Source organism: Sturnus vulgaris, chromosome Z (assembly GCF_052056855.1).
Source record: "Sturnus vulgaris isolate bStuVul1 chromosome Z, bStuVul1.hap1, whole genome shotgun sequence".
Classification (NCBI taxonomy): Eukaryota; Metazoa; Chordata; class Aves; order Passeriformes; family Sturnidae; genus Sturnus; species Sturnus vulgaris.
In genome coordinates this window covers 82,036,963-82,062,402 of record NC_142283.1, presented here as the reverse complement: position 1 = coordinate 82,062,402, position 25,440 = coordinate 82,036,963, and the positions used below count along the sequence as shown (strand labels likewise).

Here is a 25,440-nt window from a genome sequence, read left to right as displayed (position 1 = left end):
CCACCTGAGAACTGTGGTGTCTCACAAAGAACCAGAAAACTGTTCATTTACTAATCTAGGCTAAAGGCTGACTAGATTTGGGCAACTGAGCAGGAGCAAACACAGCCCCTCCTGGCTGGAAGGACATATCCCACAGTCGAATTCCTCACTTCTCCAGTGCATCCACTGACATACTGGGATATGCTATGAACAGCCAAAGATGAGAACAGAATTTAAGGTGATATGAAAAATAACTGGAGTAAAAGAACATGCCCAATGCAGGAGACAGAGTAATTCAGCTGCAGAAGTTCTCCTATGCATACATGCACTGAAGGTGCTTCTGAAGAGGAATAAAGTAGGCACCATCTTGAGTTAAAGGCATTTTTTTCTTTTAATGGAATAGGCTTTTACACAGTGTAGAAGAACAGACTCTAAAGAAAAACAAATACAGCGATAGTGATACTGAGTGCTTTTTTGGTTTGTATCAGTAATTTCTGCATATATATTGATGATGGAAGGCTTGGAAGGGTTTTAGCGGGGGTTGGAGTGTTGCTTGCATTGGTTGTTGGATTTGGGGTGGCAGTTTGTTTTGGTTTTTAGTTGTATTAATTGTTTACGGGGAATTCCTTCAAAATTAGTGAAATTCTATCAATAAATAGATTGTTGCCAGACAAGCTCAGAGGTTAGCTCAGTCACTTGTTCCCAAAATGGTACTTGACACTGACTAGACTAAGAAACACTCATTAAAATATTCACCACTCATTATCTAAAACAAAGGCTGCACTTTGTGTCTTGCCAGGCATTCTGGATGCAAACTGGGGCTCTATGCCCCAGACAAAAGGCACATTCAGAACCCATGTTTTGCAGAAGCGCTGCAATAGGGTCAGTCATTCAGCATCCCAGAGCAGGACCTTGGCCCAGGGAAGCACAGATGCACGTTCCTCAAAGAGGCGCAAAAGGAAGGGAGCAGAGGGCACAGCAGTGCTGAATTCCTCGGGCAAGCTACAGGCAGTGCATCAGCTTCCACAGCAACCAGTTGTGCAAGGAAATGATTACTTCCACCTGCTTATTCCTGCCTCTGTATCACATTGCTACCTGCAGAGATGATGAGGTACACACAGGGCAGTTTGCTCCCGACACCACAAGGACTTTCAGAGAGCTCAGTCAACAACCTATGGAATAAAGAACAGGATTTTTCTTCCAAGAGCACAAATGCATATTACAGTGACTGAAGTACAGCAGTGAAAAGCTCTTGGGGTCACACAAATTAACACAAGTCTGAAGAACAAACTCCATTTCCTCCAGGCAGGTTTAAATGAAGTCACATCTCCTTCCAGAAATAACAAGATGATCTATACAATTTTTGTACAAAGCAAAGGGAGAAAACCAGCTTGGAGCTGCAGAGCCCAAACTGCAGTGGCACAGAACTGCCTCCTTTAACAGGCTCCCACGGGAGATGGGCTGGGTTCCACACCAACACACAACCTAAGACATTCCATGGGATGGTATCTGTCCTGAATGCAAACCCATACCCCAGCTGCTTGTACTGAACACAGCAAAATCTGCTCCAGTCGTCCTGGCGGGCGATTCCGGGCTGGGGGATGAGCTACTGCACTGCCTCACCTTCCCAGTAAACATCAGGAGACGAGTGCTAAACCACCACAAGCAGCCCGTTTCCACAGCAACAGTGAGCAATGACACTCAGAGCTTCTGTAGCACATTGCAGCTCATCAAAGGCTATCTATCTATGGGCATGTGTGCTCCAGCCTGCAGGGACACTGGGCTGGGGACCCCAACTTCATTTCCCAAATGCCACAGCTGTGGTATCCAGCACACAGGGGTGACCAAAAGTGGTGAGTGCTTAGCGACTTGCCTCACCAGGTACAGCTGCAGCAGCCATCTCAGCACTCACCTCTACCTCCCTCTCACCCAGAATCTATTTCCTGTCCAAGTTTTGGGAATTTGAAAGAACAACTTCACCCCCTATAGAGCACAGACACTCAGAGCCGCTGGGAGCTGTGCAGCATGCCCGGCCCAGGGTACAGGTACCTGTACCGAGTTACAGCTGATCACCTCTCCCTGGAGCGAAATGAAATAACACAAATGCACGTACAAGTAGCTCAGAACTGAACAGACCAGACCCAAAATGAAATGACAGCAGCACAAGGCATCAAAGGTAAATTCTCATGATGTCAGCAGGCTGAAAAAACCACTCAGGGCTTTGCTAAATCAATTCCAGCAGTGTTAAGAGGCATTTCTTTAGTAAGAATGTCAATTGAAACAGCGACTAAAGCTGTGACTGAAGTATTTTAAAATACGCACTGGTTCCAAGCCAAATTTTGGACAACATTCCAAGGAAAAAAGTGACCCAGATAGGCACATGATATGAGTAGGTCACCATAAGACTTAAACACACATTAGCTACAAACTCCAGCATCTTAACTCTGCAGATTTGAGGCCAGTCTCTAACAGTTGTGAAGGGCCCATGGTTTCAACAGCTTCCAAAGGGGTTCTGTCAGGATCCTGCATTAGGAACACGCAGGAACATAGTGACAAATGACCTGGCAGGTAATCCACGCCCGGCCTGTAACCACTTAGCACAGTCTGGTTTATAATGTTTGACTTCCAAACTACAACAGAAACTAGTTAGGACAAAACCAAAACCTGACTGCGTGACTTGCTTTGGCACAACCTCTAGTCCAGCTGCAGGACGTCCCCGTAAAAAACAACTCACCTTGCTCCCAGAGAGCCAGGCCAGACCTGCAGGACAGGGGGTCTGCTGGCCTTTGCTGCACCCACCTCTCCCATTCTCGGATTCCAGAGTGTCACAGCCACCCCCCTTGGGATGCAGCTGACCCCTAAACAGGGATAAGTGAAATCTCAGCCTTAACACAGGGGAGGAAAATGCAACGTTCTTTATCATGCTAATTAGAGCACAGAATGAGAATGTAACTTCTAGCTAAGAGAGGCAACAGAAGCATCAGGATAATCCACTTTGTACAAAAAACAAAATTTGGAAAAAAATATCTGTAGTGCTACCTTAAAAAGAGAACAATCCATTCAGTTTCACTGCCCATTATCTCTCCTAAAGGCCCGCATCCAGCCCTGGTTTGCAGACCTTCAGCCAGCACTGACGCTGTCAGGACCCAGGTGTGTCACAGCATTGCTGGGACCAGCCTACTCTGCCAGGGAAAAGCACACAGCAAGGCCCCCTCCCACAGCGAACAGAGAGGAGGAGTGCCTCCTGGGGCCATGGTAGCAGGAGTGGTGTTATTCACACACACTCCAGGCCAGGCATGCACAAGAATTCCCTGGCCCTGGGACTGAATGCTTTTCTACGGACACTGGAAATAAGAAATGAAATTGTAAATTACCAAACTTGAGCAGATGGAACTGAAACAAACCAAACAGCCAGCAAGGATAAATACCCAAACATGTGCCTCCACCACTTACCTGAAACAAAGAACGTGCCCCTCACTGTGGCACACAGCACCTGAGCTGCCCAAGTCCCATTCCTTGGACCCAGCAGTTCTGCACCTCAAGTGCCCTCCCATCCACTGGAGTGGGGGCAAACTTCAGCACTTAGACTGCATTTTAACAAAGGGAGAGGGGAAAGGCACGTATGTAGTGAGGTAGGGAGGTGTCCCTGCAACCCTGAACTCTAATCAGTGACACCATTACCACAGCTATAAAATGGAGTTGCATGTAAGCAAGATCTGTCCAAGACAGAGCATTTTCAAGTTCTTTCAGCCTAAGTACATATCCAACACCAGCACCAGCTGAAGGTCCTTAGCACATCACACACACCCATCTGTGCCACAAATGCCCACTGCTAAGGAGGCAGCCACAACAGGCAACCCATAAATCCATAAATCCGCAAATCCACATTTGGTTAATTTTAATAAATTAGGCTAAAGTACCTCTGATGGGAGCAGCCAGTACAGCCTCATTTCCAGGCACCTGGGCTGTCTCCATCACACATGGTCTCAGCTTGGCCGCCTTCTTCCCCACCCCAAATCCCAGCATTTCTGTGGGGAGATATTTTTGTCCACATGGCTTCCAGAGCAGCATGCTCCAAACCTTACATCTAGTGCCACCAGGAAGAGGCCAAAAGCAGATTTTCCCCACCACACCAGTTTCCACACAGATCATCCATGAGGAGTCATCCCAGGACACCTTCTCCTGCACACTACTCATCGCTCCCATCCCTACAAAAAGCCACCATGAATTCAGTGTGATCATCTACATAACATAAAGATGCTTAAGGAGAGTCAGACTTTGAACTGCTTTCAATTAAAACCAACACAGATTACAGAACATACTTTCCACCCTCAAGCTAGGATCTGCCAAAGGACAGCACACTCCACAGTTGTGCTCCCTGTTCCAAATCGTTCTGCTCCTCTCCAGCAGATAAAACTACATGGAAACAGGAAAGCCTGACTCGAGCTGGCAGGACAGCGATACAGCCACACTGACCCGTGCAGTGAGGCACAAAAATAAGGTGCTGTGGCTTAATGGCAAAGCCCAACTCATTCATGGAGTGATTCCTCAGAATAGCCAGTGTTCTCACAACTGGAGATATTTATTTTGGTTACAGGCAAGGTTCCTAAATCCTAGAAATCAGGATTCTGACAAACACCTACAGCCTGCCAGCACACAGGAATTATGGTCAAATGGAAGGAGGGAAAAAATGAACAATTACAAATACACATACCGAGTCTGTTGCCCTGGCAGACATGACCTGGCAGACATAATACATCTCAATTAATTCCATAATCCATCTCAGAAATCAAGTGTCTAGATTTGTTTTGTTGGGGCTTTGAGTTGTTTTTATAGGCTGGTTTATTTTTAACTATTTTAACTGCAATTAGCTTCCAAGGCCTGTGCAATTTAGCCACATCTCTTATATTAAAATTAATTACTAGTTTTCTACAGAAAACAATCCCTTTCCTAAGGATTTGGTTTTCTTCCTTCTTTCTGGCAGGGGAAAGGAACACTCCAGCGCTAGAAACTGGGCAGCTTAAGAACCCCATGCTGGAATAAGTTGGCATGACTGTGTTAAATACCTCTGAAAGGCACAGCTGCAGTCTCAGGTAAACCCTGCCAGGTGTTAGTACTGCCTAGCAGCAGTAAAACAACATTCCTTCCTCCCAGTGCTGGAGGTAGGAGTGACCCAGCCCGTGCCACATTCCTAGGCAGCTTACCCAAAATAACAGTGTACACAAAATTACACTGCACTTCTTCCCAAAAGGGGACAGACTTCTACTGCTACAGTGAAACCCTCTATTCAACACAATGAACATTTAAGAGGAAGTAGCAGTGAAAGCAAAAGATGGAGAAATTTATGGAAGTTAATGAGATTTCTCTGTTCACCAACACCAAAATTTAATTGTAATTAAATCAAGCTACTTTTGCACATTGTTGTCACATCTACGACTTTCTGTTGACTGAAGATGTTGGATAATCCAACTCTCACTGCTATTACAAGGCCTGGAAGCTTCCAACTTGCCCAGAAAGTCCCAGCTTATATTGCACAGAGTTTAATTAAGCAAAGGTCTTGGCCCCATCCCATCTTCTGGGACTGAGGTTGTCAACTGAGCCCAATCCAGCAGAAATCAGTGAGCTGCCAATAGGCTGCACCCACAGCACCACCTCTGATATGGCTCTGGATCCTACAGATCAGAGCAGATCCAGAGCAGGAGCTATGTTTGGTTCAGAAAGGATAAGTATTGTATCTCACAGAACCCTTCACTGGCTGGAGACCAGCACCAGCCTAGAAGCTGCAGGGGTGGATTGTTCCCACAACACCCTAAGATGTAACAGCGACTTCCTTCTGATAGATAAGCTCATTGGCACTCCTTCCACGTCTAGTGATATTTTCAAAACAAAACACAAAAGTCCCGTGAGAGGTTTGTTATCCATAACTCCCAGCACAAGCTGTGCCCGGGCTGAGGTGCCCACTCATCAACAGGTGTGGGGCTCACAGTCCATCTTTGCTTCCCAGGAAAATGGCCCCTGTGCGGGGAAGGAAAAGCAGAGCTGCCATTTCCCATCTCGCAGTGCCCTCCAGCGGCCAGCCCTTCCCACGGAGCCCAAGGAACGCTCACTCCCCCTGCCCAAAAGGGCACACAGAGCCATCTCGGAATAGGGGTATAGCTAAAACTAACATTCCTCGCCTACCTCACACCCTCATGTTAATACAAGCCTCCTTAAATGTCTTCACATTCATTTTATAATAAAATTGGAATTTACTTAGTGTCAGCACTAGTAACCAAAACATGCCAATAACTCATCAAAAGCTGGTTTAAAATGCAGGCTGTTAGAAAGATCTATTGACCTCCTGAGAACCACAGCCTATTTTGATATTCTGCCACACAAGTAGATATGCAAGCCCTGTCATTTATGAAATGCTTCCTTACCTGGACTTTTTAATCATCATTTAAGCTTTACGTGCTATCCCTGAAGCCAGTGCACTTAGAGTCTATAAAAACAATTGAGGGTCAATAAAAAATTCACTATTCTGAGTTGCTTATTGCTAAGACACTGTCAGTGCTGTGACCAAGGGAGGCCCCTCTCACACTCAGATAGCAGAGTGAGGCTTTTACATAACCAGAATATTCAGAGCAGAAACAACAGAGCTCTCACTTAAAGGCTCTGTGTTCAGTGGCAGTGACAAAGGGTGCATCTTCTCAAGGAACTCGAGGGCTTTTTCACATAAAGCCTGCAGGGTCAGGTACACAGTGGGCTGGGCTGGAGTTCATGGGGCCAGGGGTGCATCCCTGGGCACACTGGTCCCCCACACTGCCCCTGTCCACCTCCCAGCTGAGGAGCCACAGTGGCCACAAGCTGCTTCTCCAGCACATCAGTGCCCTGCTCCCTCAGCCAGTGCCACAGCAGCCAGTGGTGCTCCAGCAGCCGAGCTGGGAACCAGTGAGATGAAGGGACACGGCTCTGGAACCCTTCCCAGCACCAGTTCTGCCAAAGGCTCCACGGGAACAGCCTGGCTCAGGAAACACCTCTGGCCATGCCAGCACAGCGTGGAAGCAGGCTGAGCAGCAGGGTACAGCCTCACCACTGAGGAAACCACACAAAAGGAAACGTCACCTGAAATCTAACTGCAGCCATCTACAACAGACACTGCAACAACAACTCAGCACTGCCATTAGTTCCAAAGTTTATGGTTTGCTTCAAATGCAAAGTAGAGAAATCCAGCCCTGGACTCCCACTTCACTGCTGTCACCAAGTCTGGGGAGGGAAGGAAAATCACGGCCCTTTTCCTCCCCAATAAATCCTGCTGATCATGAGCAATACCATCTTCATCTTGAGGCCTCTGCAGCCCCATCTCATGGATCTGTTAACATGACACTGACTATCGGGAAGGAGACACCCTCAAGGGAGATCATTCCAGAGCAACAAATCCAGCAGGAACATGTAAACACGAGGCACAAAAGCCAAGCTCCCATATGCCTCAGTCTGAAACAGTTTGCACGAACAGGGAGTTTATCCACCACAGCACGAGCTGCACTTCACCCCAGCACCACTGTGGCAAATCCTGGCTTATTCCTTACCATGATGTCAGATCCAGTGCAGGGGAGCCTGTGTTTTACAGGAATTCATCCTATCCATAGGAACCATTTCCATCACACTCAGAACTGGGCTTGTTTCCCTTTCCCCAAAGTGTGTCTCAGTAAAGCGAAGCACCACACAGGCTCCTGAGGTCCTGAAATTCTTCAGGATTTATTCCTCAGGCACAAGGCTTTGCCCAGCACAGCACACAAAAACTAAGATGAAAGGTTAGGCTGCAGTGACTACATGCAGAATTATTTATCTTGAGGCATATGGAATTGTATCTCACACATCGAGATATTTTCAGGAACATAAGATCCTTTTGACAATTTCTAAGGCATGACAAAATGTCATCTCAGTAGGAAGCTTCTAATTCCAATTGACTCAATGACAAGTCACAGAAGTTAAATAGAACTTGAAAACAGAAGAATGCTGAACTGCAGAGAGCAGCCTCACATATGCTTTTTTCCCCTCTAATTTTTAACCTCTTTTCCCCCTAATATTTTTAAGTATAAAAAGACACTCTTAAAGGATCGTTTTTCTGAAGTTCCATTTTTTATTCAAGCAAACAAGATCCAAGGAGCTGCAGTTTTGCTTCCATCCAAGGACACTGAGAAAGCAAAATATTTGTGGATTTGCGTGGGCAATATCTGACTCTCAAGAAACCCAAACTGAAACAAACAAGAGGTACACTTCATTCACAAATATTTTCCGCTACAAAGGGCTGCAAGTTTATATATACACTGATATTTAGAGATTGCATGAAAGCATCTAAGCTTCTAGGAGCCTTATTTCACAGAACTGCAAAGGGGCTAAGGTTGGCACGAGCCTCTGGAGGTCACCTGGCCCACTCCCTGCTTAAGCCAGAGCTGGCTGCCCGGGCCTGGATCCCGATGGTCCCAAAGAGCCTCAAGGAGGGAGCTCCAACACCCTCTGGGCAGCCTGGCCCAGTGAAAAATTGGCAGGATATGAATCTGATTTACAACTAATTCAAAGTAATTAATATAAAACACTTTGCAGTTCAGGTTTATAAGAAGGCTGCTCTATGAACACAATACGGTCCGCCATAGCAAGCTGCAATGGTTGGCTCATCCCCTGTGACTCAGTGATCCCCAAATCCCCAACCTGCCAAGCGTTCCAAGACCTGTTAAGAGTCCTGGGGCAAAGGGGACAATGTCCCCGTGGAGGGCAGCCCTGTGAAGCACAGCTACCCGCAGGGATGAGGGCAGCCCCTGCGCTGCAGACACGCCGGCACACGCGCAGCCCAGGCCTGCTCCACGCCTACCACACACATCAGCTGTGCGAGCAGCAGGGAAGCCTGCGCCTCTGCTCTGTACCACACACTGCTGCTTCTCTCTCTGGAGAGCCACTCAGCAAGTCCAGCTTGCATGTAAATCACTGCATTTTCCAATCAGCAAATGTGCCAGGAGTGGAAGCACTGCACAAGGCCACTCAAAGCCCTCCAAAACCCCTCTACAACAGATCTGCAAACTGCATTTCAATCCCAGGCAGGAACAAAGGAAATGAATAGGCTGAATATGTCCACATATGCAACTCAGCCTCTCACAGCTAACAAAGCTCTGCTTTCCAAAAAATCATGAGCCAAGTCCAAGCCAATGCTAGTGGGAAGTCGTTACCCACACAAGCCAGCATGCAGAGAACTGTCAACACACCTTCCTCAGCCCTCTTGAGCTTTACTAGAGCTTTCTTACAGGCACCTTCCTGAAAGAGACCATCCTCCCCCCTCCATGCTCTCCTTTGCCCATTACTAGAGATTCAACAGCAGGTCAAGCTCTCAGGGTCATGAAACTACAGCTCAACAGGCTGTGAGTATCACACCTGCACCCTTCTCCATGCCACCCCTCCCTCAGTCCCCTTTCCCTTTCTTCCATCCTATTTCCATTTGTGGACTCCTGCTATAGTTTTAGATGGTCACTGTTCTTCCTGAGAAGTGTCCAGCATCAGCGACTGCACAGCAAAGCAGGAAACAAAGCACAGTCTCCTGTCCCTCAGTCAGTGTGGCTGTGCTCATCACTGCAGCTGTGATATTGGTCACTGCTGAGAGACCAGAGTGTTTCTTTTCCCAGCAGCTCGCTCCTTTTCCAACAGCTTAGTTCTACCTCGGGAGATGAGTGACAAACAGATCTCCTTGCCCCCTGCTCCACGGGCAAGCTCCCCAGTACCAGCTGGGGCAGAGTATCATAGCAGGAACAGCCCCTACTCTCCCGACATCCCTCCATCTCCAAGCCAAGGTGAGAGCAGCCAGCAGATTTCTGCCTGTATCCGTTTCTCTTTAGCATTCTGTGCAAGTAGCAGCATATGCCGAGGCAGGGACAAAAGACACAGTGAGCGCACGCACAACAGCAAAGGCAGCAGCCAAGCTCCAGCGTGATGTTCTCAGCCACCTCCCTGAGACCTGGCAGGGTGGCTCCAGCTTCCCTTTTCCTCACAGATCACACCTACTAATATAAGCACAAAAGCACCTCCAACCAAATGTTTTGGAATGCCCATGTTGGGACAGCAAAGCCCACTGCCTTCAGCCGTCCCTCAGCCTGCGTAAAGCCCCCAGCAGCCCAGGAGCAGGCAGGATTCCCGCAGGCCTTCTGGCAGCCCCGGGGCAAGCAGGGCCCTGCAGATGGCTCGGCAGTGGGCCCGGCTACCTGCAGGGTCAGGCAATGCACCGGAGCTGACCAAAGCTGCTTGGGGACAGATGCCAGGCACCGCTGTGCTTACACCAAGGCTTATAGAAACAGCCCAGGAAGATTCTCCTTTGCTGTTGTGCTCGCCATCGACATCACCCAAGGCTCCTGTGACACCCTCTCCTCTCCCCTAATTTCACACACAGGCACAGCATTTGCAATCCCTCAGCTCTCAGCTTTACAATTTAACAAAAACAGAATGACAGCCCCTCTCACCAAAATACCCACGCCTGCCCAGGAACCTCCTTCCCAAAGAGAACGAAACGTTACAGCCATGCAGACTCGGTGCCTCTGAAACACACCACGTAAGAAACATTGTCTATCAGCTTCACAAGGCAGATGTTTTTAATGTTAGTTTCTTCTACACCACAAACAGACTGACACATCACCCGTTGTGTTCAGTCCCACAAAACCGGAAGCAATACTGCTGCAATTACTATTCACTCCTGTAAAAATAAAAGCAATACGTGCACTCTAACAGCGATACCCTGAAACCACAGCCCAGTAATGCAGCCTTGCCCATTGCTGATGCTCTATGACACTGGCTCCTAAGAAAAGAAGCACCCGACCAAGGCAATGAAACAAAAAGGACATTAAATAAGATTTTTAACGTTTACCTAAAGTAAACCACACCGTTCTCCTCATGCCTGTATGATTTGTTTGGTTCTGCAGAAAACATCGGCTGATAAAGCCGGCACACGGTGATTACTTATCGCGGGTCCTACCCCGCTTATCAGCTCCATCTGCATTGGGGCCAGGCTGTGTCTGACACAGTATTCGGCTCACCGGCCCGGCGGCCGCTCCGCTCCGGCCCCGCTGCCGCTCCCTGGGGACACGGGCAGCGCTGCGGGGAGGAGGCGGCGAGGGGCGGCCGCCCCCGCCCGCAACACCGCCGGCCGTGGCTCTTTGTTCGCCGCCGGCCCGGCCGAGGCACCCGCGGGCTCTGGGCGGCCGCACCTGTCTGAGGTGCGGACAGCGCTCCCCGGGCCGGGCCGCCCCTGGGCAAGTGACCGCCGCGGGAGGGGCGCGGAGCCCTGAGGGGCGGCCAACGCTTGCCCTCACGGACCGACCGGCGACCTTCGCCCAGCTCCCGAACCTCAGCCGCGGCTACCGCCGACGGGGCTCCGGCACACCCCGAACCTAGCCCGTCCGCACCGACCCACCTCGTCTTCCGAGAGCCCGTACACTGGTTCCGCCGCCGCGGTCGCCATGGAGCCGCTCCCGGGCCCGCCGAGCCTCCCACCACCACCTTCTCCTCCTCCTCCGCCTGCTGCCGCTTCTGCCGCCGCTGGCCCGCGGGCGGCGGAAGGCGCCGGGAGCCAAGCCCGGCGGAAAGGGGCCGGGGGCGGGGCCGCCCGCGCTGCCGCCGCCGCCGCGGGCCGGGGCTGAGCACGGCCGCAGGGACGGGGAGCGCCGGCGGGGCGGGGAGAGCGCCGAGCCGGCCCAGCGGCGGCGGGCGGGGCGCGGCACAATGTGCGGGAGGAGCCCCGCTCCGCGCCCGCACCGCCCTCAGTGACGGGCGTGAGGGGACGCGAGGGACGGGCTTGAGGGGGCGCGAGAGGGGGCGCGCGGACAAGGGGGTAAAAAGGGAGGGAAGAAGTGGGCGCGCGAGGGATGGGTGCGCTCGCGGGGGGCGCGCGGGGGCAGCGGGCGCGTGTGGCAGGCGCGTCCCCCAGTGGGCGGGAGTGGCACGGCCGGGCCTGTCCCGGGATGTGTCCCCGCGCGGGACCGGGCCTGTCCCGGGATGTGTGTCCCCGCGCGGGACCGGGCCGGGGAGGCGCAGGAGGGAAGTCCCCGCTGTCCGCGGCTCTCCGCAGCAGTCGGAGCTGGTCTCTCAGTGTGTCATTTCTCCCCTCGCCATCACGGGTTTTAGGGAAACAAAACACTGTAGACACTTGGAGTGACTCCTGAGCAAAATCAAGTCCCGCATTAGCTCTAAATGAGCTTTTGATTTGTTTTCTGGCCCTGAGCTGGCTCTGCCCCAGCCGTGCCCCTCCCTATGCTAATCTCCATTTATGATCTCTCGGTATCTCCTGGCAGTACGTGGTTCTTAAGTGCAGGCTATTGAGGGAGTACCATGGCAGCGGTGCCTAGACACGTTTATGCAATGTGTTAGCAAAGGCACGTGGGGCTGCTGGCAGGGGACACATCTGTCACCACACAAGGCTCTTCTGGGCACTGATGTCAAGTGCCACTGGCTCTGGCTTCAGCAGCCTGCCTCTGTGTGCTCAGGTACCTTGTACCTGTTTCTGTTCCACAGAGCCCAGCAAAAAGGGAAAAAGGAGATCCCTTTTTCTGGAGAGATTGCACAGCAGTCTGTAGGCCAAAAAGCGTTTTTCCAGCCTTTCCAAAGCCCTTTTGGGGCTGGAAGGATGTGACCTCTGCCCAGATAGCAGTGCCTCGGAGCTGAGCATGAACTGTTAAAGTCCAGCCTGGGGAGACATCAGCCTTTGTACTGCCACGGGTCCCTCCTGGCCATAAACCACACGTGGTGCAGGCAGGGCTGGGCTGGGCAGGGGCTTCTCCAGCACCAAACTGGGCTGTGTGCCCAAACCCTGGCATGGCGAGTCCTCCGGAGCACCAGGCTCCTTCCACAGGCCTCTTGCCAACACAGATTCGGTTTTATTCCTCTTTGTTCTGAGCTCAGCAGATCATTCCCAGCTCTGGGTGTAGCTTTGTCCCCCTGCTTTTCACTCACCTACTTGGTTGCTTTGAGAGAAGCATCTTCACCACCTCCCTGGATACCACGGAAACCAGGATTTCAGGAGTCCTTTCATTCAGTCCATAAACACATCTCAGTTCTTTGTCTCCATATCTTTCTGTGCTGACACCGAGGGTTGGAAACCATCAGGACCTTGGCAGGTTTCTTTTCAAGAATATTTCTGTTTCTGAATTACAGAATGAAAAAGAAACAGTGTAATTCAACAGCTGTAAGTGAACTGTAATCCCAGCTTGGTAAGGATGGATACATGGATACCTCAGAATCCAGATCTTTTCTGCAGCACATGGCCATGTCCCTCTGGAATCATATCCATGGCTTTTTCCTTGCACCTCACAGCACCTTGGTTGCTGGTGGTGTACAGTCAGCCAGCATTCTCACCAACAGGTGCTCCCCAGGGAAAAATACACCTGTACAGGAGCAGAATGAAAGGATCTCTGAGGCCAGAGCAGAAAATTAGTGCCACTAATAACTCCGTTGGATTGCAAAGCTTTAGCATTGAATCCAGGCTGAAGATTACTTGTTTGTTTGCCTGTGCATGCTACATGCATAATTCCTCTTTGGAATTGTGTTTACAATAATAGATGGCCCTGGAGAGATGTAATTCATGTGATAATGCTGACATCAGAAATCTCCAGGTGCCGCTTGGATGATTTATTACTGGCCTCTTTATCGAACCAAGCCCATGAATTATTTACAATTTTCTGAGGAAAATAGATTTAGTATGTCTTAGGGCTGGCAATTCTCCATGAGAGCTGAGGCTGCCTCCACCTGTGCAGAACAAGAAGCAGTGGGGAATGGGAGGAGGCAGCACCCCTGTGAGTGCTGCATGCCCTGCTCATAGCTGGGTGGCACCCAGGCAGGGGGCAGGACAGTGGGGAGCAGTGGCTTGCTGGGCCAGATCTGTGACTGCTTCACTGCTTCCCTAGAAATTCCTGATATAAAAATGTTACCTGAACGCTGCTGTGTGTTTCACAAGGAATCTTCAGGAACTGCTGGTAAAACAGCCAGTGAAACACTGAAAGCTCAGCTATCCCCACTCCTTGCAGCCATTCTGCACTGCCAAAGCTCAGCCATTTCCAGTATTTGTGGCTGTTCTTTGTTTCCCTGTTGGACTTAACTGTACCAGCTGTTACCCAAATACTGGGAGATGCTACTTAGAAGGTCGCTATAACATGCCAGTGGAGAGACTTTACACTGTAAATCCCGTATACTTTTAATCATCTACTGACAGCAGACACAAAGAGAATCCAAATAAACCATGATCTTCCCAAATACAGATGGTTTGGATTTTAGAGAATTGGCTTGAACAGATTAATAGAGCCCCGACCTAAGCAGAAAATGCTCTTTAGGAAATGAGCTGGATGCTTCCAGCTCACCAAACAGCATTATGAGAGCAAACTGCTGCCAGAAGCTGCCCAGAATGACTTGCTTTTTGCTGTTCAATTTATTATTTATTTTTTCTCAACAGCTCTGGTGAAATATAAAATGAGAGTGCAGAGGTGAAAATCACCCAGGCAAGGCTCTCTTTGGTTTGATGTGGCACCAGCTGCACATGGAGTTAGGTAATTCCTGTCTTTTAAATGATTATTGTACTTCAGTGACTGCCAAGGGGTATTTAGCATGTTCTATTCACACTGTATTACTCATTCCAGTGGACTTAACAAATCATAAAAGTAGTAGTGGCAAGGTACAAATTTTATCTGATCGGTTTTTCCGTCGTGGTTTAAAACAGGATTTCATTATTTCTGCAGAGGAGGAAATAAAATCTGCATCACAGTGGGCCAAAATGAGGCTGTGTACTGGCACACCTCAGCATCATTCAATATTTAATGGTGTTACTTAACAATGTTTTGCTGAAAAAAGGCTTTTCCTACTGCAAAGCTTCTGTCTGGTGATGATTTTTCTCCTTTCTTCTGGAAAAATGTCGTAAGAAATGTTAATATTTTATCAGATTGCTGTTGGAGTAACATAATTGCCTGTGTTCTCAGTATATACTTTCCTTGAAGCATTATTGAAGTGGCTGGGGACTCAGCATGGTTCAGAACACAGAAAACTAGTAAAAGATTAACTATTTTAGAACATGTCAGTATTTTATAATGTATTATTGGGAATGCCATAGAAAACTCATCAAAGCTAGAAGCCAAGTTGAATCAAGCTCCCACAAACATAAATTGTTAATTGTTGCTCAGTTCCCAGTGACAATATAACACTGCAGGCATGAGCAGGAAAAGGAGAAGTCAAGAGAAGCCCTGTGTTTGTGTCAGTAATTTACAGTAGTTTACAGGAAAGGAAAAACCCAACATTTTGGGGCTATTTAAAGAGTAATAATAGAATTGCACGAGGTGTGGTGCCACAAGGTTTTGGACAGGGGCTGCTAATTGTTCTGGAAGGCCTTTGATATAGTCAGTGGCCTGCTTTCCAGACAATTCCTTGCAGCTCCCCATCTCCCACAGCATGGAAGTGCTCTGGATAGTGTGGGAGCAGAGGGGCCAGGTCCCCAGGGAGCAGGGCCACTGGCAGGGACCAGCTGGGCAGTGCTGCCACAGAGCAGGGCTTTTTTTCCAGCTCAATACTTAACCTGAGGACGTTTTACCTTGCTTAGCCCATGAGCAATCTAAATACCATGAGATTTGTTCTGCAGACTGTTTCTTTCACTTGAATTTCACATTCTGTCTGTGTTAATAACCCTGGGTTTGTTGGAATGCTTGTGGTACTGAGAATCACAGGCAGACATCCCTGGGGAGGACAGCAAAAGAGAGAAAGAGGAAAAATTAAATGAAGCCTGAAGCACTTATGGAGGTAAATTTGCTCAGATCTACACTGTGTCACTGAGCAGTGTGTGAGTCCCAGCTCTGTGTGACAGTCTCTGTCTGGGTGAGTGGCAGGGAGGGAGAGCATCCAACAGACCTGGGGTTGAGGGCTGGGGACAGAGTCAGGCACAGGAGCTTTCCACAGCCTCCATGGGAATACCGGTGCTCAGGTGAGTCACATGGGCCTGAGTCAGGCCCAGAGCCTCTAATCTCTGGGGCATCTCCCGAGCAATGCTGTCTCTCCTGTTCCACCACAGCACAGGCCACTGCAGGGACAGGAGCTCTCCCTCTGCTCCCTGGGCTGCTCACGCCTTGAGGGAGGAAAAACCCCAGACCTAAAAGACTGGTGTTATTAACATTCAGGCTCATCTTGCTTGGTCTCATGTCTCTGCAACTGGCCAGAGTGGAAAATTACCTCCTTCTGTTGGCCTCTCTATAATTCTATGTAATTTGATTTCTCCTGGTTCTTATATTACGGTGCATAGGGAGTAAGTATCAGCTGTCCATCTTCTCCAGAGATTTGTGCTTTTACAGACCCATAACCCTCTCCTTCAGTCTCTTTCCTGCTGTGAATCTGTAGCACACTCAGTCCCTCCAAGATCCACAGCTGTCCTTAACCTGTGAGATTTCCAACAATCCATTTCATTTCTAAGCAGTGCCTTTGCAATCCTCACCCTCTTTTCCCCCCTCCCAGCCCGTTACAGGGTGGCTCTTTGGGAGTAAGAGCCGTGACAAACACAACCCTGAGACAGCAGACCTGCATCTTCCTGTAAAGCATTTTTGGCTGTGGATTTGGTATTTGCAGCATTGGGCTACCCCACCAAACATGGCTTTCCTTTGCTCACATCCTGCTAAAGCTGGTGTGGACGTGAGGAGCTGTCAGCACGCCACCCCCCCACACCATGGTGGGATACTCTGTATGAGCTTGAAATGTGATTGCTGAGGACACAATTCCTTGTCCAGGATCCTGCAAGTGTGTTTTTGGCTGGCGCAGCCCCAGTGAAAATCCTGCACCAATGCTTTCTGGAAGGAAGGGAGAGGTCGGCTCAAGCTTTGGAGTCCTGTCCCTGGGAAGAGGACACGGGAATTTGTGTCTCATGGAAGTTTCCAGATTGTTGCCTGTGTTGCTCATTCTATGCAGGATTATCAGTAGGGAATTTGCCCTAAAATCCCTCTCTGGAGGCCCTTGAGGAGACACTGCTGTGTTCAAGCTGGAGAGCTCTGGGAAGGAGCCCAGCTTTTGTAAATCCTCTATCATTCCTGCCTCAAACTGTAATCAGCACAGCCACCCCACCCGTCCCACTGGAATTCCAAATCATGCATGCATATCTCCTTTCAGGGTGGAGATTTCTCCTGAACTTTGGGTTTCCTAACCCCCAGTGTTTGGGCTGCAGCTGACAATCATTTCTCCTATGTCTGCAGGGCACGGAATGGCTTCTCCCATTCCAAAAGCCAAGTGCGTTTATAGAGGTTTATCCAAGTTAGGACAAATCCTCCTCCTCCAGGGAGATTTTGGAAGCACGAGGACAATGGGCTATCCCTACTTTTACTGTCATCTTTCTAAAGGAGAATTCGTTCACTTAACCTCAAATCCAGACAGCCTCGGGATTTTGCTTCTTGTAGAATTGAAGGCAGGTCAGACTCACAGTCCCACCTTTAGATCCTTTAAAGTGTGACAGGCATACAATAACAGACAAACTACTTCAGTGGGGTTTGGCAAGAAATCTCAGCCCCCCATCTTTGTTCCTGTACAAAAGAGAGATATTAGATATCCCTCTCTCAAAAGCAGTGATGAGCTTTGCCATTTCTGTGCCTTCATTTCACAGTACTGACAGGTGTTCCTGAAAGCAGGTGTAAGAAGCTTTCAACCATTTCTATACAGGGCTATAAAGATTTGGGAGAAAATTGACTTTTTGTGGTTTCCTTCAGGTGATGTCCTCAAATCAAATCTTTTAGGAAATACCTGCTCTTTAGTAAAACAATAGAAGCTCATTAGAAGAAGAAGAAGAATAACTTGGAGACCCTGGAAGATCCTTGGGCACAGAAAGCAACAGCATCCCTCTTAAAGGGGTGGAAGATTGGGCTCCAAGCCCACGAAGTGCTTGCCAGGATGTGGCTCCCATCCCATCAGCTCACACTGAGGCATTTGGATATTCCTGTTCAATGAGCTGTTTGGTTCCCTTTGGGTTTGTATTGTTTTTTAAACTTTCTGTGCATTCAGCCAAAGCAAACTGTCATGGCACAAGTTATTGACTGAACTTCCTAAGGAGCCTTAGCCCACAGTGGGCACTGCAGCAATAAAATTGCACAATGTTCACGTGCAAGTGTTTCACTGGGATTTCTGTGAGTGTGATTGCAATAGGGAAATGGATCTGTTGTCTGTGCTTAGAGGAATTATCTTTATAAACAGTTCAATTCCAGGCTGAGGGGCATACCATGAAATCAGCCATGTGCAAACCAGCCAGAATATTTCCCCTCTATTTTCTTATGCTGTTTGTCTTACTTCAACTCAAGCTACCCAACATTTCCCCAGAGACTGAGGGTGGTTTGAGAAATGCAGGATCTCTCTCCAAAACAGATTCCCAATGGTTAAATAATTGATTGCATAGGATTAACAGTACAAGAGAGTTCTGGTGTAGGATAAGGAATGCCAGTTAAGAAAATCCATATTCCAAAATACTCCTGGAAGTGCTCAGTGTCAGTCTGTTGAGGAGCCCAGCAAGGCACTTCCCCCTTGGGTGTAAGGCCCACATGGCACCCTTGGCCCAGCATCCCCTGGCTGGGCAGTCTGAGCACACAGAGGAGGGAAGAAGAAGAGGGAACAAACAAAACAGAGCAGAGGGAAACACGAGGGATTAGTTAGAGGAGAACTGGGAGGGGAGTAGTGAGCAAAAGGGTGAGTAGGAGGAAAATCAATCTGAGCTGTAGGCGTGTAAAAGGTACATAAAGCCATGAAGATGGCACCAGATTAGAGTCGTGAGTCAAACACTGAAGCATGAAACAAGTGTACAATGGGTATCCCAGATTGTTCTAATTCACACAAAACCTTGGGGAACTAACCCCTCTGCCAGAGATCTGTTACACAAACCCAGTGTTCATCATGTGCAGTAAGTGATGCTCAAAGGTGAGTCATGGAGCTGATGCACATATGTGGGGTCAAGTGGTGGCACAGGTTCCAAATGTTCCCAAAATACAAGGAAAGAATAGAAAGGGATTAAGAATTGTGCCAAAAAGTAAAAACAGGATTACTTTGAAAGACCTCACCCTGACAAAGCATGGTTTTTACTTACAGAGCCAGCTTAGGCTCTGAAGAGGAATCAGTTCAATCCACCCAGCCTCTGAATTACACTCACAAACATTTTTCCTCAATCAACCACACAGAGTAGAGACACTTACCCTGGCAAATCAAAAATGGCCAGTGCCAGATTATACTTGTGATGTTTTCTCTTTTTGTAAAGCCTTATGTGCCTCACTATTTATTTCTGTAAGGTTACACTTCTTTATAGCACCCTCTAAACTTTGAGCAGCCATGCATAAATTCACTCCAGAACTGGCTGAACGTCATGTGGAGACTGTTCTGGTGCTTCCATGTCCATCTCCATCTGGTATGCTGGGAAGAAGAGCCAGAAGGGTGCTGTGAGTGGCACCTCCTCTTGCCAGAAGACCCTCCAGGTAGCAGTTCATGCCAAAGGCAGAACATGCTCTCCAGGGATGGGATCACAAACCTCATGTACTCAAACCATCCCCAAAAGAGCAAACTCCTTCTCTGACACAGAAAGATCCAGAGAGAAATTTCAGCAGCAAGGAAGACGTACAGATCTGTCAAAAACACTGTCTGAGGTTACCTGAGGTTCAGCAGGTTGGCATTTCTGTAACAGACAAACATGTTTTGCATTTCTGTTTATAAATTCTGAGCACAGTCATTTCTGCCGACACTCACGGGGATGGCAGCACATGGCAGAGGGATACTGGGGACAGCACAGCTCCATCCACCCAAATGAGGTGGCAAAACAACAATTTGCAGGAATTCTGAGAGCAAGAATAGGGAATAGTAATCAACCAGAAGCTGAATGTTTATCCGAGGGTACAGGTTGAACACTGCAGAGTCAGGAACAGTTCTCCAGAGATGTGTTAAATTATTCTAGAGTAAGGCTGAAAGCGTGGCATCTGTGTGAGCCTGTGCAGCTACCTTTCTTGCTGAGTGGGAGGAGGATTAGTGGAGAGAGAAAAAAGACATCAGGGAAGGTATTCTGTGTTGTCAAAAGCTGCAGCATGTGTAACTCTGTGGGTGGCTGCACATCCTTACAGAGTCCCCACGGATTGCAGCGGGGCTCTGCATCTTTTCTTATCAGCCAGAGCTGGGTGCATCCTCCTGTGGGCACACACCTCTAACAGGAATATATTATGGATTTGTTTTGGTCAAAACAAATAGCAGCACTTTTGAAGAAGCTGCATAAATTTAATGCAGATATGCCTACATCAAGATTGCTGACATTTTTATAGACCAACACACACAAAGCATGAATCACATTTACCAGCAATCCAGTGCTTAGGCATTTCCAGTCTGCTTACTTTGGGAGTTTAATCAAACGAATACTAATAATTAATATCATTAATTAGCCATTTAAGCAGTAATGGGGGCTTAAAGTAGGATGAGTGAGTGAATTTCTAGTTAGCTCATGCTTCCCTGCATATTAATTTTAAGTCTTGAATAGAATCATAAAATACCCTGAACTGGAAGGGACCTACAGGGATCAGCAAAGTCCAACTCCCAGCTGGCCAGTACAACCTCTCCTTGCCCTCATTCTGTTTCAAATCAATCTTTGCTACAGTTCCACATGAGCTCTCTCAGTGATTCCTTTTCTGGAATACTTCCCCCTTAATTTCAGGCTTCAAGCCACGTCTGTAGGGAACAACATTTCAACTTCCACAAGGTACCTTCTTTGGTGCAAAGACCAAAAGAATTTCTTTTTCCTGTGTATATGGAGCCTGGAAAAGAACCATGGGAGCTATAAGCCAGGAAAAGAAGAAAAGGATGCTGTGGCAAGTTATAAATATATAAATACATAAATATATATGTGGCCACTTTATTGTAATGCCACATATATATATATGTATACATACATACATGCATGTGTGTATATATACATGCATGGCTCTTGGTACAGTCCCGCTCATGAATATGTTGCATAAAATGACACTGTGAGGTGGCTAAAAGCAGTAACTTCCTCCAAAAACAAACTGACTCACTCCTGCATGTCTCTGGTAAAACAGGGATGCTGCACATGATGGATAATCCCTGTGGATGCTGGGGATAGCTGCCTTCAGAACTGTGTGGTCCCATGGCAGGACCTGGCTGCTCACAAATGGCTCCTGACCTGTTCCTGTGTGCAGGGAACATTGCTGGAAATCTCTGCACAGAGCTGGGTGTCCTCCTTGCAAACTGCCCCTGAACAGAGAAAAAATAACAATCCACATAACCTATTTATTGTTCCTTTTATGTCTCAAACCTGTGCTTCCCTGCCCAGACAGGCGGCCCATGTGGCCAGAGAGCAATTGTAGGGCAGAACAATCCATTAGGAGCATCTGGATGCATACCCTGAAGCCACAATTTGTCCTTGCTGCTCTTACTTTCTTCTCCTTAATTGTATTCCCTGCCTGCTGGTGTGTGAGAAGTATTTCAGTCACTGGAATCACTTCACTAGGACATATCACTTGGAGCTGCTTCAGAGATGATTTAATCTTTGCACAATGCTTTGAATTTGTAAGTAATATTATTGCTATGTACCTTGCTCTCTCCTGGAAGATTCCCCTAGTGCTCTGAATTTTCATGGAACTGCAGCTAGAATTGCCTGGCAGACTGGCTTCTCCCATCTTTTTTTGCATGCCAGCCAATCAGGAGAACAGCAATGTGTGCTATCTGGGATAACATCCCAAAGTAAAAGCCTGCACAAAGGGCTCTGAGTAATGCTGTAGTAATTCCTGATCACAGAAGTGCCTTCAGGGAAACATGAGATGGATTCCCTTCTTAAACCACAGAAAATAATAGCAGGGTTTCATTGCTGCTTTAGTCAAGCCAACATACATTCCCTTCCCTCAGAAAGTATGAAAGCAGCAAATTGCCCCAAATGGGCCTGGTTTTGTGCAGACAACAATGTAAGTCATAAAATCTATAATATCCCAAAACAATTGCCCAGAGCTGAACAATGGGATACACTGGGTGAAAGCTAAGCAGGAATAATGCTCCCTTAAGGAAAGACTCATTACAAATCATAGAAGACAGGGTGCAACAAGGAAGAGTGAGAGCCAGAAAACCCTCAATTTTGATTTGTGGCAACACAGACTCCTAGGAAGAAAAATAAAAGAAAAGAAAAAGAAAATAAACTTTCTACTGTAAAAACAAACCAAAAAAGCCAACCCAAAAACACTAACAAAATAAAAAATCCCAAAAAAACAAAGAACCAAACAAGAAAAAGAAGACTTCCTAAGTGTACTCTGATGGGAACATTTCCGTGTTCAAAAGGGTCCAGAGACCAATCTGTGAGCAAAACTCACCTTCCCACTGAAATTCCAAGTGGGAACCTGAGGAGGAATGAAGTGCTTGAACACTGCACAGCTCCAGGACTAAATCAGTTCAGCTCTTCTGGGGAAAGGAAATTCAGAAAGGAAATACAATGGAAACAGGCACAGAACTCGGCTCAGTGGTTTTTAGTTCCTCAGTCTTCTCCTTTCCAAATACCCCTGCAAGGCCATGTGCATATTCTACTGCTCTGAATGTGTCACTGCATTTGTCATTTCCCAGATCCCAGTAACTCCATTGCCTCCTGCTTCCTAAAGTAATCCTGAGTGACAGCATGCAGATCTAATGCTGTAAAAGCATTATTTCAAAGCCAAATGTGCTCTGTCAGGAGCTGCAGCAAAGCTGGAAGCAGCAGGTCAGTCCATGTTCTGCAGAGCTCACGCCGCAATTCAGCGGTGTGCTTCCCCATCTGTTGGCAGAAGCAAGGAGTAACACCAGAGCTCCTCAGGAAAACTCATCTGCATTCAGATGGAGTCAAGGGCCCCATTCTGTGTTCCTCAGAAATGTCAGCCCCCGATTTCACAGCCTGGGGAAAAGAGCTGTTCTCCACATGGGAAATGTCCCTGCCATGCTTGGTGGAGGGGTTTTACAGAAACATGGACTTGTATAAAATCCATGGATTTGATAGAAACAGCCAAAAAGAGGAATGCACAGGAAACATTTTTTGAATAGCTGGAGTAGGAAAAGTCTCCACCTGTCCATGTCCTTGCTGTGAAATCTGCGTTAGGATTTCTGTGTGTCTGTAAGAACAAGAGGATCCCTTATCTATCCAGGGAGTAACTACCCAGGGAATAACGAGGCATGCTCCAAATGCAGTTTAGCAGTCACTGCTTTTTTATTCCACTGTCTTCGTGAAATTCTCTGCTGGGCTGCACCAACCCCAACTATGGTAATTAACAATTCAGTTGGAATGGAGCCTGATTTAAAGCTGAGCTCTCTCAGTGCAGAATGTGAAGCAGGAAAATACCCGAGCAGAGAAAAGCTCCCTGGAGAAACCTGTCCACAAACACAGAGTCTCCTGCTGATGTGTTCTTAGAAGAACTTCTAAAGTTCTGGCACAACATGAACCCACCCCTTCTAGAGGTTTGGTGACCAGTATTCCACCTGAAATCACATGGCTGTGTGAGGAGGCACGAAGGCACAGGTATCCATCCCTCTGCCAAGGGTTATCTCTGCAGCTGTGGCTGCTATTGATTTGTTGTTTCCTTCTCTTTTAGATATCGATGTTAGGAAATTGAGACTTCCAAAAGATCTGGGCTCAGCTTTCTTGACACTGAAACAGTGGGCTTTATCCTAGGAAGACCTCTAACCTATCAAGTTCATCTGGAAGCTTTTAATTTAAATGGGGGAGGAAAAAAAGGAAAAAGAAGAAACCCTCCACATTTTAACATAGAAAGGCACAATTCTTTCACAATTGCCACCATTTATTTTCTGACTACAAACTATGTAAGTTGTAGCATCTGCCCTTTGCTCAAATTAATAATTTTCAAAATTATTTCCATCTAATTATTTTAAAATTATATTACCATCTAATTTACTTTTGATTCCAGATTAGCTGAAAGTATAGAGAACTAAACTCTTTCCCCCCCGTTTGGATTAACTGATAAACAATGGAGAGATGAACAGGGAAAGGATTGCTTAGAAAGACAATCTGCCTTATGCCCTGGTTACTGCATATCAGGAAACGAGTCAAATGTGAATAAACGTGAACGTGAATAAATAGGTATGTTCAGAACTACTTAAGTACAGAATTACTGATATGTATGAGCATTTCTACACAGTTGTGTCCCAAACCCTGACAAAATGAGACAAACAGGAACAGAGGTTGGGAAGGAGAGAAGGAGCAGTGGGACAGAAAGGAGTGCATTTTCGACTAGGGCATGTTGCTGTTTTGGGGTGAAGGAGTGAAAGATGAGACTGAGGAATAAAGGAGAGGATGGAGGAGAAAGGTCCCGAAGCAGAATTGGAAATACGTGCTGGAACTGAGCAGGGGCAGTGGTGGATGCTCATCCTCATGGCCCCAGCACAGGGAACAGCTGCTGTTTCCCTCAGACATGGATCTGTACTACCTAAGTGTAAAACTAATATTTGGGCTGGGCCATTAGTCACTGTTAAGGGGCCCTTTTATCTCCAGTAAACTCCTTCCTCACAGAGTGTCCCACAAACCAGGCTTTGCATGCAGCGACCTTGTGAATTCTGAAGTCGAAGCCAAATGTTCAGCCCTGGCCAGGAATTAAACTTTGGTTTTATTTTGGTGTGAGGAATCTGAGGCAGGCAGTAAAACAGAAAAGTGCTGAAAGACACAGCTCTGGAACTCAGCATCACATTTTTGGTTTAGGAAACCAAGTCTGTCTGAACAAGACTTTTCTGGCACAGGAAAATTGAGTATTGTTGCTGCTGAAAAAGAAACCAAGTGATCTCTCCAATACCTGCCAGTCCAAAACAAAGATCACTTTTAGTACAGAGCAGCGGCCCATCATCACTTTAAGAGACAGAATTTTCCAGTTTTTTATATTTAATCAGATCAGTAACCGTATCTGCGTTCCACTTGCCCTAAATTGCATTATTTGTGAACAAATGTGCATATGGCAGAACAGCACTACTGTCATCTCTAAATATGACCACCTTATCTGTTAATTAATTTATCTGCTTATTAATGAGCAAAACCATGGGTTAACAATATCACTCCTGTGCATCCCCCAACTCTCCAGTCCTTCTTCAAAAGGATTTGGGAACCAGGAGTCCATTCTGAGATTTTAAAAGGCCAAAAGGTTAAAATCCTGTAGCCCTTCCAAAGCCCTCTGTAATGCTGTACAGTCCAGTGAATAATGAGCGACAAAGCAATCCTGTCATTTAGAGCAACGCCAGGAGGGAGGTCCCAGCTATCACCAGAGCTTCACCGCATCCTTCCCATCCATCCAGCCGGCGCTGGAGCAGGGACCTCCGGAGCAGCCTGGAGACGCCCCTCGGTATCTCCCGGGGTGCCAGGACCCCCCGGCCCCGCGGGGCAGCACCTCCCGGGGTGCCAGCAGCGGCCGGAGGGTCCCGCTGAGCCCGAGCGGGAGGAGGCGGCGGTGGGAGCGG

The 25,440-nt window shown here is 47.8% G+C and overlaps 1 protein-coding gene across 6 annotated transcripts in view; it reads right to left on the bottom strand.

Moving 5' to 3' along the window:
* Positions 1 to 13,368, bottom strand: part of LOC148219979 (E3 ubiquitin-protein ligase NEDD4-like) — a 77,871-nt gene extending 64,503 nt beyond the window's left edge. For 2 of the 6 annotated variants that reach the window (XM_088156972.1, XM_088156975.1), the window contains exons 1-2: positions 13,222 to 13,368; positions 12,943 to 13,132 (exon numbers count right to left, since the gene is read on the bottom strand). Coding sequence is in view for 4 of the 6 variants with exons in the window: in XM_088156966.1 (XP_088013092.1) it covers positions 11,408 to 11,455 (48 nt within the window). In the remaining 2 variants the exon portion in view is untranslated. Of the gene's footprint in view, positions 1 to 11,407; positions 11,651 to 12,942; positions 13,133 to 13,221 lie in introns of those variants that run through there. The other 4 variants (XM_014893180.2, XM_014893182.2, XM_088156966.1 and 1 more) reach the window with 3 other exon arrangements.
* Positions 13,369 to 25,440: the final 12,072 nt, after the last annotated feature.